The following is an 18,044-nucleotide window of genomic DNA, read 5'->3' as shown; positions in this document are numbered from 1 at the left end:
CCATTTGGTGACAGAACTGTTGAAATTTTTGAGAGATATAAGCTGGTCCATTGTCTGTTTTGAGGAGTTTGGGTTTCTCCCAGGCACTCCATGCTTCCAGACAATGTTGGATCACATGTGAGGCCTTTTCACCTGTTAGAGGTATGGCAACAATGATACCAGAACATGTATCAATAGAGACATGTAAGTATTGAAGCCTTCCAAAGGAAGGGACATGAGTAACATCCATCTGCCAGACCTGTAAAGGCCTTATGCCACCTGGGTTTATTCCCATATGAGGATCAGGCAGGAATTCACAGCAATTTTGCCATTGAATAACAATCTCCCTGGCTTCTTTTCTGGTAAGTGAGTAATGGCAATGCAAGGTCTCTGCCGTCACATGAAAATGTTTGTGGAACTCCCTTGCTGCTTCTGTTTGAGATGATAACGCAATGGCCACGAGCTTGGTAGCTTTATCTGCTAGCTCATTTCCCAAAGTCATAGGGCCAGGGAGTCCTGAATGGGCTCTGATATGAGTAATATACATAGGAGATCTTCTATTCAACAAAGCAAGCTGTATTTGTTGAAAGGTGCCATAAACTCTGCTAGAGGGCTTTATGATTCCAGCCACTTCAAGAAGGTTAACTGCGTTAACCACGTAAAAGGAATCTGACACAATGTTAAGAGGCCCTGGAAAGGTTTTAAGGACCTCCAGTACCACCAAACATTCTACAAGTTGAGGTGATGTTTCACTGAACTGTTTTGACACCACTTTATTATTTACTACATAAGCACCCAGACCAGTCTTTGACCCATCTGTATATACAACAATCCCATCCTTAAGAGGTTGCCTAGCTGTAATTTGTGGAAATACTATAGCCTGTTTCAAGGCAAATTGTAAAACAGGATGTTTAGGGTAATGATTATCAATCTGTCCTGAAAAGGAGGTAACCAAGATTGCCCAATCATTAGAGGTGGCCGCCAGAACTTGTACTTGCGCAGCAGTATAAGGTGTAATGAGAGAGTTAGGCTCTCGTCCAAAATGAGTAATGGCCGCCTTTATTCCGCGAAGCACAAGCTGGGCAATTGCATTGGGATACTAGTCTACAATTTTGGCAGGAGAGGCATTCGGATGAACCCATAATAAGGGCCCTTTCTGCCACAACATGGCAGTTGGCAGCCGAATGGTTTTCATAACACACAGGATAAAAGGTTGTGATTCATCAATGTGCTGCAGCTGAGGTCTTTGCAAGGCATCCTCTATCTTCTTTAAGGCCTGACTTGCGACAGGAGTAAGGGCCCTAGGAGAGGAGATATGGGGGTCTCCTTCTAAAACATCAAATAAAGGTTTCAACTCAGCTGAAGAAATTTTCAAAAAGGGTCTGAGCCAATTTATATCTCCCAATAATTTCTGAAAATCATTGAGGGTGTGCAGATGGTCTCTACAGATTTCCAATTTTTGGGGAATTACATTGGTAGGAGAAATTACAGTCCCCAAGAAGGTGCCCACCTCAGAGATCTGAACCTTCTCCACTGCTATTTGTAACCCCCATTGTGCCAAAGTTTGTATCAAACAGGGGTAGGCTTCTTGTAATATTTTTAACTCTTTATGTGACAAAAGTATGTCATCCATATAATGGATGACAAGTAAGGTGGGAAATCGTTGTCTTAGCGGTCCCAAGGCTGTTTGAACAAAAATTTGACACATGGTGGGGCTATTGGCCATGCCCTGGGGTAAGACTTTCCATTGATACCTCTTGTCTGGTTCCATATGATTAATGGAAGGAATAGTAAAAGCAAATCTAGGCCTATCTTTAGGGCACAAGGGTATGGAGAAAAAGCAATCTTTAATATCTATAATGAGGAGCTTCCAGCCACAAGGGAGAGCAGAGAGCACAGGAAGGCCCCTCTGGACTGGGCCCAACAATTTCATCTGTTCATTAATAGCTCTGAGGTCATGGAGTAATCTCCATTTTCCCGACTTCTTTTTGATCACGAAGATGGGAGTATTCCAAGGTGAGGTAGAAGACTCAATATGATCGAGCTCTAATTGTTCCTTTACCAATTTTGTTACAGCTTCTAGTTTTTCAGAGGATAAAGGCCATTGGGGAACCCACACCGGGTCCTCTGTTTTCCACGGTATAGGCTGTACTACCCCAACGGCCCCTAGGAAAAACCCAACCCTTTTCTATCTTGTTTTCTACTAGGGGATATAGGCTCCACCCTGCCCTGTTCCAACTTTCCCAGTCCTTTTCCTTCCCTGTAGCCCATCTTAATCATCATGTCTCTTGCCTGGTCCGAATATGGTTTTTTAAGAATAGGTTCATTTGACAGGGTGAGACCCATACCCTGCAAGACATCTCTTCCCCAGAGGTTAACGGGAAGAGGAAGAATATAAGGTATAAATTTTCCCTGCTGTCCTTCGGGGGATTCCCAGGTCAAGGTTGTGGAGCTGATGGTGGGGCAAGACTGATATCCTAGGCCTTGTAACGAATGTGATGACTCAATGGTGGGCCATGCTTTGGGCCACCAGTGTGAGGAGATGATACTCTTATCAGCCCCAGTATCTAGAATACCCTCAAAATCTTTTCCTTTTACTTTTAAACACAGTTTAGGCCTTTCATTCAAGGGAATCATTAAGTAAGCTAGATCACTACCTGAGGAGCCCATCTGTTCTGTTCCCATTCTATTGACCCTTCCCACCTCAGGGAGGAATAGCAACTGGGCTATTCGATCTCCCTTTGTAATAGAAAAAACTCCTCTAGGGCTAGAACATAAGACTTGTATTTCAGGAGAATGCTGGCCATCCACTACCCCAGGGTACACTATTAAACCTTGCAGGGTGAGTGATCCTCGGCCGAGGATAAGGCCCATGATTCCAGGAAGCAAGGGTGTTATAGGCTCCACCGGAATTGGCTGAATATTCATTTGTGGCATTAGTAAGAAGTTGGAGGCGGCTCGCAAATCCACCCTTGTGGGTCTTTCTGGGTTATTTCCTGATTTCTCTTTCTGTTGGCTTCCTGGGTTCTGACTAGTCGGTTCCCATATCTTTGAGGGCCCTGGGACCGGGGGCCCGATGTCCCGTTTTTTGGCATCTCGTCTGACTGATTATCCAGCGGGGGGAGGAGTCTGCCCCTAATATCTCTTACTGAACGGCATGCACTAGCTTTATGATATCCCTTGCCGCATCTGTCACAAAGAGTGGGAGTCTCTACCTTTCTATTCAAATTTGTACAATCCTTTTTAAAATGACCAGGCTTGCCACAATTATAGCAGACCTTTGGACCGGGTCTCATCAGGGGACGCCTCTGTGATTGAAGAATAGCAGCCGCCAGCCCAGCATTAGTAAGGGGCCCTCCGAGCTCTCGGCAGACCCTAAGCCAATCTTGTAAGCCCTTGTTTTTACGTGGAGCAATGGCTGCTCGGCACTCCTGAGTGGCTTGTTCAAAAATTATCTGTTGGATTAGGGGCTCGACTGGACCTATGTCTCCGAAAATACGCCCAGCTGCCTCTGTCATTCTGGCCACAAAATCTGAAAAGGACTCTTGGGGTCCCTGAATTATCTTTGTGAGTTGTCCACTCGCTTCCCCTTTTCGGGAAAGTGCCTTCCATGCCCTAATGGCCGTGGCAGAGACCTGGGTATAGGCTCCCCAATGATAGTTAGCTTGATCAGCAGTATAAGCCCCTTGACCTGTTAACAGGTCTAAAGTCCAATCTCTCTGTTCCGGGGTCAAGGCAGTAGCGTTGACCCGGGCTTGTGCTTGTGCGGCCTCATACCACAGTGCTTTCCATTCTATATATTGGCCCATATTAGGGAGGGCGGCTTTTGCAATCATTTGCCAATCGGCTGGTGTTAATGCTGAATTGGCAAGTCTATCAAGCTGTACCAGGGTAAAATTAGCATTGGTCCCATACTTGCGAACAGATTCGGCCAGTTCCTTAAGCTGGTTGAAATCTACTGGCACATGAATTCGCCCTCCATTTTCTGTTTCAAAAACAGGGAATACAGTCCTGATCTTTCTCCTCACCTTTTCTGTTACAAGCGAGTAACCTGATGGAGGATGCGCCTCATAAGGCGGAGGTGCAGAGGGCACCGTCTTTTGAGGAGGAATTCTAGGTAATTTTTTATATTTCTTGTTATCATCTGGGTGATATCTCTCTGCCTCATATCTAGCTGCTTCTTCATCTAACTCAGCCTCCTCCTCCGAGTTAAGAGTATCCTTACCAGAGGTGTCATCATCACTGGAGCTTTCCGAACTGTCGAGGGTCAGTGCCTCCAGCTCCAAAGAGGGGTAGAGCCCACCCTTTCTCTCCTTACGAGGGATACTGGACTCCATCGGGGGTATCTCTCCTGTCTTAGGAGGGTGCCTATCCTTCTTTTTTGGGACGTCCTTTTTCTTGCGCGCGCCCAACCTCTCACTCCATTCGGTTTCTGACATGCTGTCCTGAACTCCCTCGAGAGTAACCTGCCCTTCACTTACTGCTTCCTTATAGTTTTCATCTCCTAAACAGTTTTTAACAACTAGAACAAGGACCATGAAAATCACAGTGAAGATCAGGCCATAAATTTCAGGGGCAGACATACCTCTCCGAATGTACCTCCCTGCAGTTCTGAATCCTCCTCTGAATCGAGGGGTCCTCTGAGGTGCTGACGATGACGAGGTCGAGATCTCCCGGGTTTCGGCACCAGATGGCCCGTGCAACCTCCCGCCAGCAGGAACGACGCGGCACACACAGGATCCTTCTGCAGTAAAGCTTTTATGCGTCTTGAGAGGGAGAGCATAAGCTTACAGATGAAGAGGACCCCGAGGGGGCAAAATCCCAGCCCTTATATAGGAAACTGCTCCCCGCCTAGGACGTGGCACCCAATGGTTGGCTGTAGCCCGTTGGCCGGTATTGTGTCACAGGTGAGGCAGTGCACTAGCACACGCGCAAACCATTTGTCAGTTGGTCGAACGGATGTCAGCGCCATCTTGCAACGGTGAATGTGAGGGCGGCTCCTCACAATCCAGGACTGTCAAGCTTAGGCTGTAAAGTTGTTGAAAAATAAAAAGCTGGTGATGAAGTAATAGAAGGGGCCATGTTCCAGCCCTAGCAAGCAGAGGAACTCAGCAGCTTTGTCCATGTGGCTCTGCTTTTAGAGGAATGGATAGACAGGGTGACTGAGACAATTGATGCTGGTTGGCTATAGTTAGAAAATTAGTGGTGACAAAGAAGAAACCAGCATCACTGAGGTGAAATCTTGTGGTGAGTGTTTTCTGAGAGAACAAAGAAGCTGTGTTCCAGAGACCGCCAAGTTTGTACCTTGTTGTGCACCTGGTGTTGATCATGTGTGAGAATCACCCAAGCGGTATTTGTTTCAGAGGCATAAATGAATCTGCCATACAGAGCAGCTAAGGCTTGGCCCTGTGAAGGGAGTGCATGAGAGGAACACAGTGAATCTTAGTTACAGCAGAAGAACCCAGCATATTGAAGATGTCAGTCCCATGGGATGAGCAGACAACAACAGCAGCAGTAAAGTGGAGTCAGGCAGAAGATAGAGTGGAATAGGTGGAAGAGCTGGTGAAGTGACCCAATCACTTTTGAGGAGTGCAGGTGATCATGTGGATCCCAGATACTGGAACAAGAAGCTGTAATATTGAAGTTACCTTTGAAACCCTAATATTTTGAGACTCCAGAGCTGTGGGATACCTGCTCTGGAAAACTGTGTCAGGGAATAAAACTAGCCAAAGAGAAAGTATTTTGCTGCACTGAGCTAAGCAGGAAGGAGTTGGAGATCTGAAGAACATTTGATATCAGACATGGAGATGCAGAGTTTGGAGATTGCCTTGCTGGCTTTTGGTCTTCTTTACAGTATTTCCTCACAATGGCATTTAGAAATGGTGATGTATATCCTGTGAATTTGGATAGATATCCTATTCATATATTGGATATATGTGTCAAATTACACCCTGTCTATCCATTCCTCTAATATATCATATTGGATAGATATGCTATTTTTTGAAGATATAGGGCATTACAGTTATATGATTGGATAAAACTCAAAAGAGACTTTGAACTTGAGACTCTTAACATTTTGAGAATGCTATAGTAGATGAGCATTTCTTAAAATTTGAACCTCATGCATTTTGAATTATGCTATTTTTAAATATGGTCTCCCTCCATTCACGTGTTTAAACAAGCTTAAATGGGCTAGGCTGTGATATGTGGTAGTATAAATATGCTTGGCTCAGGGAGTGGCAGTATTATGAGATGTGGCCTTGTTGGAGGAAGTGCATCAGTATAGGGGTGGGCTTTGATGTTCCACCCAGTGCTGAATGGACCCTCCTACTAGCTACCTGTAAGACAGTTTCTTCCTGGCTTTCCTTGGATCAAGAAGCAGAACCATTGGCTTCTTCACCAGCATGCCTGCCATGCTTCCTGCTATGATGAAGATAGATTAAATCTCTGAAACTGTAAGCCAGCTGCAATTAAATATTTGACTTTTTATAAGAGATGCTTTATTTATGAGCTCTCTTTATAGCAAAGGGAACGCTAAGACAGACACCCTGTGAGTGCACTTAATATGGTCACGCCTTTGCACAATTCTGTAGTCTTCATTATCAAAAAACAACAATGTACTAGAGAGAAACCTTCTAAATATATTTAGTATATTGAAGCCTCTGCACATCTCTAGTCTTCATCATTATGATCCTGTACATACTGGAAAGAAACTCTATGAATGTTAGCAATCTGGTAGAGCCTTTATGTTATGGGGTCCACTAATAGCCAACACCATTCAAACACCAGGACAGTGTAAGAATGATAAGAATTTTTGTAGCCAATTCAGTACTGATTAATCAAGACCACAAAAATATACTCAGAAGCTTAGGTGCATCACCCCACCACACTCCCACCCTGAGCCTGAACATAATATAGATTCGCAACTTGAAAACTACACATATCAGTGTCAAGTTACAGCTACATTTTTACCAATCAGTATTTCCTTCAGTTGTTACTATATGTCAAATGATACAGAATGTAGTTTTTATGGTCTAGCCTATTGCAGCCATTTTTTTGTCGTTAGGAACAAGCATTTTATTTTGAAGAATAAAACATGAATAACATAAATTATGATTAGGAACAGTCATTTTGTTTTGGGGGAAACAAACATACATAATGAAAGCTGGCAAGAGATTCTTAAGTATTTGGTCCCTTATAACCTGGGACTTTAACTTAGTTTCAATTTATGATTAAATGCAGGTTGGTAACAAAAGGCAGCCCTTAGAACAAGTTTCTTTTTGCATCTTCCAATATTTAGATATCACAGTCATCTTCTAATACATAGCAGAACACATATTGGAGAAATCTTGTAACTGAAATCAATGTAATAAAGACTTTTCACAACACATGTATTTATGAACAAAATGAGAATGCATTCTCAAGAGAACATCTAGGAATAAGCAATGTGGTAAAGCCTTTGAATGTGGCAGTCGTCCTAGAAACCTGAGAAAAAAGTCATAATGTGAGAAACCCTGTAAACATAGTCAATGTGTTAAAGTCTTGTACTTTCTGATATATTTATGGAAGACTAAACTCTTTAGTAAGTAATCAATCTATTAAAGACTTTGTATATTACAATAGTCTTTGAGGACCATCAATAATATCAAAAATAATCTGTCACAGCAAATAATTTGTATGATATCACCCAACACACTTACATTGAGTTACTCAAGGTTTTATTATATAGAAAACAATGTGAAAAGTGTCAACCATCAGTTCAAACTTTATGATGTCTCTCTATTTTTTTGCACTTGCAAACTCATTTGTACATACAATGGGCACTCGTTTTTTTTTTTTTTTTTTTTTTTTTTTTTTTTTTTTTTTTTTTTTTTTTTTTTTTTTTGTTAATTATATATCCAACAACTTTGCTGAAAGTGTTTACCAGCTCTGGGAATTGCCTTTGGGAAGTTTTAGTTCACTTGTGCTTACTATCATATCATCTGCACATAAAGATAATTGTATTTCCTCTTTTCTAATTTTACATTACCTTCCTCTCTTTCAGTTTTTTTTTTTTTTTTGCTCTAGCTAAAGTTTTAGATGGTATAATGAATAGATAGGGAGAGAATAGACCACCTTTTCTTTTTTGTGGTTTAGTGAAATTAATTAGAATTTCTCTTAATTTAATTTAATACTGGCTATTGGCTTGCTGTAATGTGATATTATTATGTTTAGGTATGTCCCCTGTCTCCTTAATCACTCGAAGAACTTTATAACACATTGGAGTTAAATATTGTCAGAGAATTTTTTATCATATAAGAGATTACACCTTTTTTCCCTACACTTTAATTACATTATGTTGAACCATCCCTGCACCGCTTGAATGAAGCCTACCTCATCGATCATGATGAATGATCTTTTCATGTGGTTTCTATTTTATTTTTATTATTTTGCTTCATTAAGTATTTTTACATATTTGGTTTTAAGAAAAATTGGTCTATAATTCTCTTTTGTTACTGAGTTTTTGTAGTAATTGGATATTTGTGTAACCATGGGTTCATAAAAATAAAATCAACTACAGCTTCTTCTTTTTCTATATTGTTGAATACTTTGAGGAGTATTCTCATGAACTCGTCTTTGGAAGTCTGGTATGGTTCTACCCTAAAACTCATGGCCCTGGCCTCTATTTGTTGGCTGACTTATAATAACTTCTCTTTTTCTAGATGTTTAGGCAGTTTGAGTTGTTTCTTTTAGTTTGATTTAACTTTAGTAAGAGGAACCTATTGAGAAAATTTTCCATTATTTTTAGACATTCCAGTTCAATGGAGTTGAGGCTTTTTAAAACTATGTCATTACCAGTCTTTAGATTTCTTCATTGTCTGTTATTTTGTCCCCACTTTCATTTTAGATTTCATTAATTTGTATATTCTCCATCCTTTAATAAGTGTTTGACTATCTTATCTAATAAAAAGCTCAAAGGACCAATTCCATGTTTCATTAATTCTTTGCATTCTTCTCTTTCTATTTTGTTGATTTCAGCCCCCAACTTGATAATTTACTGATGTCTAATCCTGTTTTTCCATTGCTTACTTGTTTTTGTTCTAGAATTTAAAAAGTGATATTGAATTGCCAATATGAGAGCTCTCCAAATTTTTCATGTAGGGATTTTGTGCTATGAACCTTCACCTAAGAAACAGTTTCATTTTCTTTGTATTCTCTAAAATTGTGCCTGTTTCATATTCATTTGTATGGAATTCTAGAAAGTCTCTAATATCTTCCTCTATGTTTGTCTTAGGCTTTTTCATTCAGTAGTGAGGTGTTCAGCTTCCATGAGTTTGTAAGCTTTGTGTTCTTTCTGGTTTTGTTGATATCCAGTTGTAATCCATGGTGATCTGATAGGATTCATGGTGTTATTTCAATATTGTTTGTATTGTGATTGGCAGTGTGTCTGGATATGTGTTCAGTTTACAAGTAAGATTCATGAGGTGCTGAGCAGAAGGCATATTCTCCTATATTTTGGTATAATGTTCTCTAAGCATCAGCTGGACTCATGTTCATGTGGTCAGTTAGCTGGAATATTTCTCTTTTTTGTAGGGGGATCTAGAGAATTTGTCCACTGGTGAGAATGGGGTGTTGAAATCTTGGAATAGAAGTGAATGAGTGTTATGTGATTTTAGCTTTAAAATACTTTTTTTTTGTTGTTTTACAGAGGTTGGTAACAATGAGTTTAAGGCATAGATGTTAAAACTTGAAATGTCATCTTTGGTGATTTCTTTTTCTTTAAGTAATTTGTAGTGTCTTTCTCCAACTCTTTTGATTAATTTTGTTTAATATCTATTTTGCTACATTTTAAAATGATGACACCAGCTTGCTCCTTTGCTCCATTTGCTTGAAATATCTTTTTACCTTGAATTAAATCCTATTCTCAACGTTGAGCTATATATTTCTTGTATGCAATTAAAGGATAGATTTTTATTAGCATCTATTCTGTTAGCCTTTGCCTTTTAATTGGTGAACTGTGGTCATTGATACTGAGAGAGTCAATGAATGGTGATTGTAAACTCCTTGCATCTTATTGTTGTTGTTGTTGTTGCTGCTTCTGCTGGTGCTGATGTTGGGGTATCTGTGTGCTTTCCTTTCTTTTACAGATAATACAAGGTTATTTACTACCTGTGTTTTCATGTGTATTGTTAACTTCCTTGGGTTGGATTCTTTGTATATAACTTTGTGTAAGTTTGTATGTGTAGATAGATATTGTTTAAATTTGACTTTAGCATGGACTATCTGATTTTTCCATTAATATCAATTAAATTTTTTCTACATATAATAATCTGGGCACCTGTAGTTTCTGCAGCATATATGTCCAAGCCCTTCTGACATTTACATACTCCAGTGAGAAGTCATCTGCAATTTTAATAGATCTTCATTTATATGTTTCTTGGCTTTTGACCTTTGCAGCTTTTAGTATTCTTTCTTTGTACTGGACATTCTGATTAATATACAGGAGACTTCATTTTAGGGTCTATTCTGTTTGGTGTTTTGATGATTCTTTTATTGTGATAGGTACCTCCCTCCTTATGTTAGGAAATTTTTCTTCTAAGATTTTCTCATCAATATTTTCTGAGAATTTGATCTAATATTCTTCTTCCTCTAGCCCTAGTATCCTTATGTTTTATCCTTTGATAATGTCCTGGATTTTCTAGATATTTTATGTCAGGAAGTTTTACATTTAACATTTTCTTTGTGTGATATATCCATCCCTTCTATTGTATCTTCAAGGCATGAGATTTGTCTTCCATCTCTGTATTCTGTTTGTGAGTCTTTCCTCTGTAGTTCCTCTTTGCAGTCCTAAGGTTTTGTTTCCATTATTCCCAAAGTTTGTGTTTTCATTATTTTTTCTATTTCCACTTTTAGGTATTCAACAGTTTTGTTTCCTTCTACTATTTGTTTTTCTTGGCTTTATTTATAAGATTGGTTGGTTTTCTCCACTTTTTTATTTGTTGTCCTGGCTGTCTTTGAGGTATTTATTGACTTCCTCCAATTCTTTGTGTTTTCCTGCATTTCTTTAAGTGATTTAGTCATTTCCACTTTAACAGCCTCTATTATCTTCACATAGATGATTTCAAAGCCTTTTTCTAATACATCAGCTATGTTAAAATATTTTAGACCTTCTTTGCCAATATAAATGGGCTCACACTCATCAACCAGAGGGTGATAAATGTTTGTCCTTATTACACGATCAAGTACCAACATCATGGAATGGAATGTGGCTATCACTTCTGGAAGTGAAAAGGTCCATTTTATGTCAATGTACTTGATATACAATAGTTTGTGTCCACACAATGAAATTTATGGTGGGACCCAACATAGGGTCCATGATAGATTCCGTGAAATATTCCGTGAAATATTTAAACCAATGTTTGATTAACGCCATGGTTGTCGTTGTTTTTTTTTTAAATTGGACTGGGAGGCAAGTGAACCACTTTTTAAATAAGTTACTTTTGTTGAGATGAGGGTTTTAATAAGATCACTTCTCATCACTAACCCTGGAGTCACCATTACAAAAAAAAAGACATGATTGTGGCAGGGTAATAATTTTCTAATTTTCCAGCGTGTATTTATTCATGTCAGGTGAACGAAGACAAACTAGATTGATAAGTATATAATTTGGGAACTTTAGCATAATCCAAGGAATATTGAATTTCCAATTTGTAGATATGTCTAATGCACTTTCAGTGTTAGGTCAGGTCAGATGATTGAGACAGAGGCCATTGGCTGTAGCTGTGTGTGTCATGTTACAGATCACAGAAGCTAACATTGCACATAGCAGCCACATCAAAGAGTACTGTATTAATGCCACTTTCCCTTCCAAGAAACCATCTGCTCCTTTTCAAACTCAATGTAGATGTATATTTTTTCAATTATGTTTCTTTTTTAATTAAATTTTTAAAAATTTTTACATTCCAAAGTTGTCCCCCTTTCTGGTCCCTCTTTCCTGAGGTCTTCTCCTCATATTCTTCCCTGCTGCCTCAGAGAGGTTTCTCTCCCACCCACCCACCCACTCACCCACCAGGGCCTCACCTCCACCAACTACCCTTTCCCTGGACAATCAAGTTTCTACAGGGTTAAGTGCATCCTCTCCCATTTTGGCCAGACAAGGCAATCCTCTGCTGTACACATGCCTAGTGCCATGAACCATCCCCTGTATGCTCATTGGTTTTTGGCTTAGACTCTGGAAGCCCTGAAGTGTCCAGGTTAGCTGACACTGTTGTTCTTCCTATGGAGTTGCCATCCTCTTCACCTCCTTAAGTTTTTCCTCTGACTCTTCCATATGAAACATTTCACCATAGATAGATAGATAGATAGATAGATAGATAGATAGATAGATAGATAGATAAAATCAACAAGATAGATAAACATTTAGCCAAACTATGAAAGGACACAGAGACAATATCTTAATTACCAAAATCAGAAATGAAAAGGGAGGCATACAATTATATATATCTTCTCCTCAGCACCTCATGGCATTTTCTCCAAAATTGACCATGTAATCTGTCACAAATTGTCAGGCAGTGGTGGTGCACTCCTTTAATCCCAGCACTTGGGAGGCAGAGAGGCAGGTGGATTTCTGAGTTTGAGGCCAGCCTGGTCTACAGAGTTAGTTCCAGGACATCCAGGGCTACACAGAGAAACCTAATCTCGAAAAAAACAAAAAAAAATCTGTCACAAATCAAGCCTCATCAGATATAAGAAGACTGAAATATTCTCATGTATTCTATGAAATAAGTACAGAATAATCCAGACTTCAGCAATAATAAAAACATCAGAAAGCCCCATACTGTACAACTTTCTATACAATGATATCTTTCTCAGGAATGAAATAAAGAAATAACAGACTAGACTCTAGAATTCAATGAAAATGAAGACACAGCATACCCAAACTTATGGGACACAGTGAAAGCAGTCGTAAGACAAAAATTCATAGCACTAAGTGCCCTCATAAACACACCAGAGAGATCCTACACAAGCAACTTAACAGCACACCAGAAAGCTTTAGAACATACACAGGCAAACACACCTATGATACGTAGACAGTAGGAAACAATCAAACTCAGGGTAGATATGACCCAATTACAAACAAAGAGGACAGTGCACAGACTCAACAAAACCAAAAGCTGGTCCTTTGATAAAATCAATAAAATAGAAAAGCCCTTAGCCAGACTAACCAGAGGGCACAGAGACAGTATCCAAATTAACAAAATCAAAAGTGAACAGGGTGTGAGCAAATTGAATATTGAGAAAAATACATTCAATATGATTAAAAATAAGCTTTCAATTTAATTATAGATATTAATTATAGATAATAAATATGCATCTGCATTTCAAATATTATCTAATAACTTTTCTTCTGGTTTTGGTGAGTAGCTCCTAACAAAACAAACTTCCTGAAGAATAGCATTACAAATAGCGTGGTATAAGGCATATTTTAAACAACAAAAGAGGAAAAATACAGAAAAAAATCTGAAGTTAACTTTTAGGAAACAAAGCACAGGGAATGGATATGTTTCTCATTTATTACCTTGAATTTAGTCTGAGGGCAGAGACAAGCAACAGGCAATTAAAACTACCGGGCGGTGGTGGCACACGCCTTTAATCCCAGCACTTGGGAGGCATGGGCAGGTGGATTTCTGAGTTTGAGGCCAGCCTGGTCTACAGAGTGAGATCCAGGACAGCCAGGGCTACACAGAGAAACCCTGTTTCGAAAAACAAAACAAAACAAAACAAAACAAAAAAACTACCCACCAATCTAGAGTATGAATAGCTAAAGAAAGGAGTTTGGTATAACAAAAGTAATAGCAAAATAAAGGTAAAAATCTTAGCAGGGTGAAAGACAGAATGAAATCCCAATTAGACTTAGTAGTTTCTCTGTTATTTGGCATGAACTACATGTAGCCCTTGAACACTTATGAGTGGAAATGGCACTGCATGGCCCAGATCAAATGAACATGAAGGATAATATGATCTGCTTCCTGTTAGAAGGACAGTAAGCTTTGCAGTTTGGTTTGGGCCTGTAAAATCAAATTCTTTTTTTTTGGATATTTTATTTATATTTCAGATGTCATCCCCTTTCCCTAATTCCCCTCCCTAGAAAACCCCTATCCCATCCCCTTTTTCCTTTTTCCTTTTATACAATTTTTAATGTTAATCAAAGGCTTTATAAGTTTGGTAATGCTCAATCAGAAGTGTAACCCAATACCCAACATACATATATAAACTATCTTAGGTGGAGACACGTGAACATCTGCTTCCATGTCCCCCCTCTTTCTCTCTCTCATCACCTACCTTCTCCTCTCTTTCATCTCCTCCTCTCCTTAATCCTTCTCTTCCTCTTGGTACTCCTCCTACATTAGCTCCTCTTATATATCACCCTTCCTGTTAAAACTTTTCTCTCAAAATATAATTACAGCATAATTATGCTTATTTGTACCAGTGAGGTACAAGATAGTCCTAATATCCAGTGCATCATTTTGTTTCCTAACAGAACCTCTGTCATCTCTCCTAACTATTTTAACAAAATTCTTTATAAATAATTTTAAGAACATTAATTAAATAATGTTTGTAATTATATTTCAAATGATTTATGATCAGTTTCATATGATCAATTGAAATAGAAAAATTAGAATTCTCAAAGTGTTAATTTAATTTAATGAGTATGGGATTTAAATCCTTGTATGATACCTTTTTATACTGCACATTTTACAAAACACTATATTTTAAAATAACTTTTAAAAAACAATGAATACCTCTGAAAATACTAGATAAAAGTAAAAATTATATCTTTTTCAGGTAACTATTTAGTGATAAGCACAAAAGTGAGCCTACTAACACAAGTCTCTTAAGTTACTTAACACGAAAACTCATATTAACTGATTTTCTATGAGATTGTTTCTTAGACTTTTATGGTTTAAAAAAAAATGGTACTTGATACAGGAAAGCTTTGTGTTTCTACTCTGCATAGAAATCACCAGAATAGAAGGTTTTAATTCTACCCTTAAATATTGAAGACTACAGCTATGCTGCTTCTCTTCCAAAAAAATAAAGTCTTTGAATAAGCTGAGAAGACTCTGGTAAGCCAATATGACAGATAACTTTAATTCACGCCCAAACTAATACATTGCTCACATTACTACCAGACCTTCAAAGAAGAGCTAAGACCAATACACCTTGGACTATTCCACAAAATAGAAACTGAAGGAATGCTACCAAATTCATTCTACTTACATTTGTTTTAAAAGTCAATTATTGATTTCAAATGCAACACTGCTATACTCTCTTGTCAGTTCTTATTCCCCTTCAATCCTAAGTCATTAAGAATTCCTTTCCGGGCTGGAGAGATGGCTCAGTGGTTAAGAGCATTGACTGCTCTTCCAGAGGTCCTGAGTTCATTTCCCAGCAACCACATGGTGACTCACAACCATCTGTAATGGGATCCAATGCCCTCTTCTTGTGTGTCTGAAGACAGCAACAGTGTACTTATACATAAACTAAATAAATCTTTTTTTAAAAAGTATTTTTCCATTTTTTAAACTCCTGCTTATTATTTATTTCTGTTCATAGGAATGTTGCCTGTAGCTGAAGCTTGCCTCTGTATGTAATTGAATATTGCTTTGAGCACCCAATCCTTTCTCTTCTGCTCAGTGCTGCAAAGAATGTTGTTTGGAGCCTTTGGCAGGTGTTTATTGTGAATCATAGATTTTGAATATTAGAGCAAGGCTCTACCATAAACTCTATACAATTATCTTCTCTTGAAAGAAAATATCTTGGCCTGCTATTCCATTTTAGTAGAAATTGAACATGTTGTGTCAGGGAAATGTTAGTGATCCCCAAAAAGACACACACAGGAGCTGACCTGTTAGAGCAGCACTAACTAACCCTCTCCATTCTTAGCCTTGCAGAGACTCATTCTCCACCAGATGCATGTAAACCCTGAGGCAGGCTCTATCCTCTCCAGCTTGTAGTAAAGTTCCTCCAAACATTGCTTACCCAGATGTTCACCATTCGCTTACCCACCTTCACAACCTGGAGGGTCTTCTCAACTGTATATATCATCTAATGGGGCTGATATGCATTGTTATCCTAGATGCAAGGTGACAAATCTGTTGCAGAGTGATGATCAGTGATCTTGTGGCTGGATCCTGAACTCACAGGAGTCTTCCATGGATGTGTGGCAGTGTAAGACAATTAGCACACCTACCTCATATACCTTTCACGACAGGTTTGCAGAGTTTTCCCTTTCATGGCGAGTGATCCAGAACACTTTGTTGAAAGGACAAAAGTCAAGTGTAATGTGGGCAGGAAAGATTTGTTCTCCACTAAGAAAATTTGTTGCAGTCTCAGCAGATGCACATGACAGCTACAAACCTCTTTAACTCTAATTCTGGAGAATCTGATGCCTGCTTCTGGCCTCTGTGGGAATTGTACGCATGTGGTGCAAAGACATTCAGTAAGCTGAACACCCACATATTATTAATATTTCTTTTAAAATAAATGTTATCATTTAAACTGTTCTGTTCCATATGTGTTAATTGTTATCCACATTGCCAGTGTAGTTTTTATCATGTGCTCTGCTCCTCAGGGAACTCTGTTTTCTTGAACTCTTATTTAATTTAAAAACATATTGATAGGTATGATAATTTGTAGAGTTTTTGTTTAATGTGAGCAAAGACCTGGTCTGATTCACAAGTACTGTATGATTACACTTAGTGCCCATGCTTATAACCCCAGCACCCAGGAGTTGGAGCAGAAAGAAAAACATTTAAGCACATCTTCAGGCAGGACACAATGAGTTTGAGATCAGCCTGGATCACAGTTTATCACTAATTGCATGGAGTGAGAACAGCACATAGACCTTTCCTGGCATCAAATGGTAACACTCGTCCATCAGACGACTTCTCTGTGGTCCTCGTCCTCCTCCTTCTCCTTCTCTTCTCTTCTCTTCTCCTCCTCCTCCTCCTCCTCCTCCTCCTCCTCCTCCTCCTCCTCCTCCTCTTCTTCTTCTTCTTCTTCCTCCTCCTCCTTTTTCTTCTTCTTCTCTGTCTTCTTCTCTCCTCCTCCTCCTTCTCTTTCTCCTCCTCCTCCTTCTTTTCTTCTTCATCCTCCTCCTCCTCTTTCTTCTCCTCCTCCTCCTCCTCCTCCTCCTCTGTCTTTGTCTTTTTCTTCTTTTTTGTCTTCTTCTTCTTCTTCTTCTTCTTCTTCTTCTTCTTCTTCTTCTTCTTCTTCTTCTTCCTCTTCTTCTTCTTCTTCTTCTTCTTCCTCCTCCTCCTCCTTCTCCTCCTCCTCCTCTTTCTCCTTCTCCTCTTTCTCCTCCTTCTTCTCCTCCTCCACCTCCCTCCTTTTTCTCCTCCTCCTCCTCCTCCTCCTCCTCCTCCTCCTCCTTCTTCTTCCCTTTTTTGGCCTAGACTCACATTGAATATTGTATAATGATTATACTTTTCAAATACCCTAAACTTTGTGGTTTTAGCATAAAATTTCTGTATTTCTCCTGATGTAAACCAAATTGGTCCTTCTCTGTAAACATCAATTTACAAAAATATGAGAGAACATCCCATGCCAGTTTAAGTGGAAATTAGATAAATACAGTACACAGTGAAGTTCCTCATGTTGTAGCAACTTTTATTTCTGTGTGTCTCTGTGATTCTGTGTTGTGTGGGTGTCTGTGTTCATTCTGTGTGTTTGTGTGATTTTATTTGTGTGTCTGTCTGTGTTGAGCTGTGTCTGTCAGTGTGTGTGTGTGTGTGTCAGGGTTTGTGTACTTGTGTGTTTGTGTGGGTGTGTGTTTATGTGTGTGTGTGTCTGTGTGGGTGTCAGGGTGTTTGTCTGTGTGTGTGTGTTCATTTATGTGTGTGTGTGTCTGTCTGAGTGGGGTGTGTGTGTGTGTGTGTGTTTGAACTTGATGACACGTGTGCTGGAGATTTTTAGTCTTTGTATACACAATATGATAGATCAAGGTATGTTAAAAAATAGGTATATCAATTCACAGAGGGAGATATGTAAGACAGATTCCCTCATTCCCAAGCTTTCTCAAT

The 18,044-nt window shown here is 39.1% G+C and overlaps 1 protein-coding gene across 1 annotated transcript in view; it reads left to right on the top strand.

Moving 5' to 3' along the window:
* The window catches only part of LOC143437256 (uncharacterized), an 82,781-nt gene that overhangs the window by 24,108 nt on the left and 40,629 nt on the right, over positions 1-18,044 (top strand). The window contains exon 5 of the mRNA XM_076922088.1: positions 5,416-5,424. Coding sequence (XP_076778203.1) covers positions 5,416-5,424 — 9 coding nt within the window. The remainder of the gene's footprint in view (positions 1-5,415; positions 5,425-18,044) is intronic.

This window comes from Arvicanthis niloticus, chromosome Y (genome assembly GCF_011762505.2).
Source record: "Arvicanthis niloticus isolate mArvNil1 chromosome Y, mArvNil1.pat.X, whole genome shotgun sequence".
Classification (NCBI taxonomy): domain Eukaryota; kingdom Metazoa; phylum Chordata; class Mammalia; order Rodentia; family Muridae; genus Arvicanthis; species Arvicanthis niloticus.
This window is presented reverse-complemented; position numbering and strand designations above follow the sequence as displayed.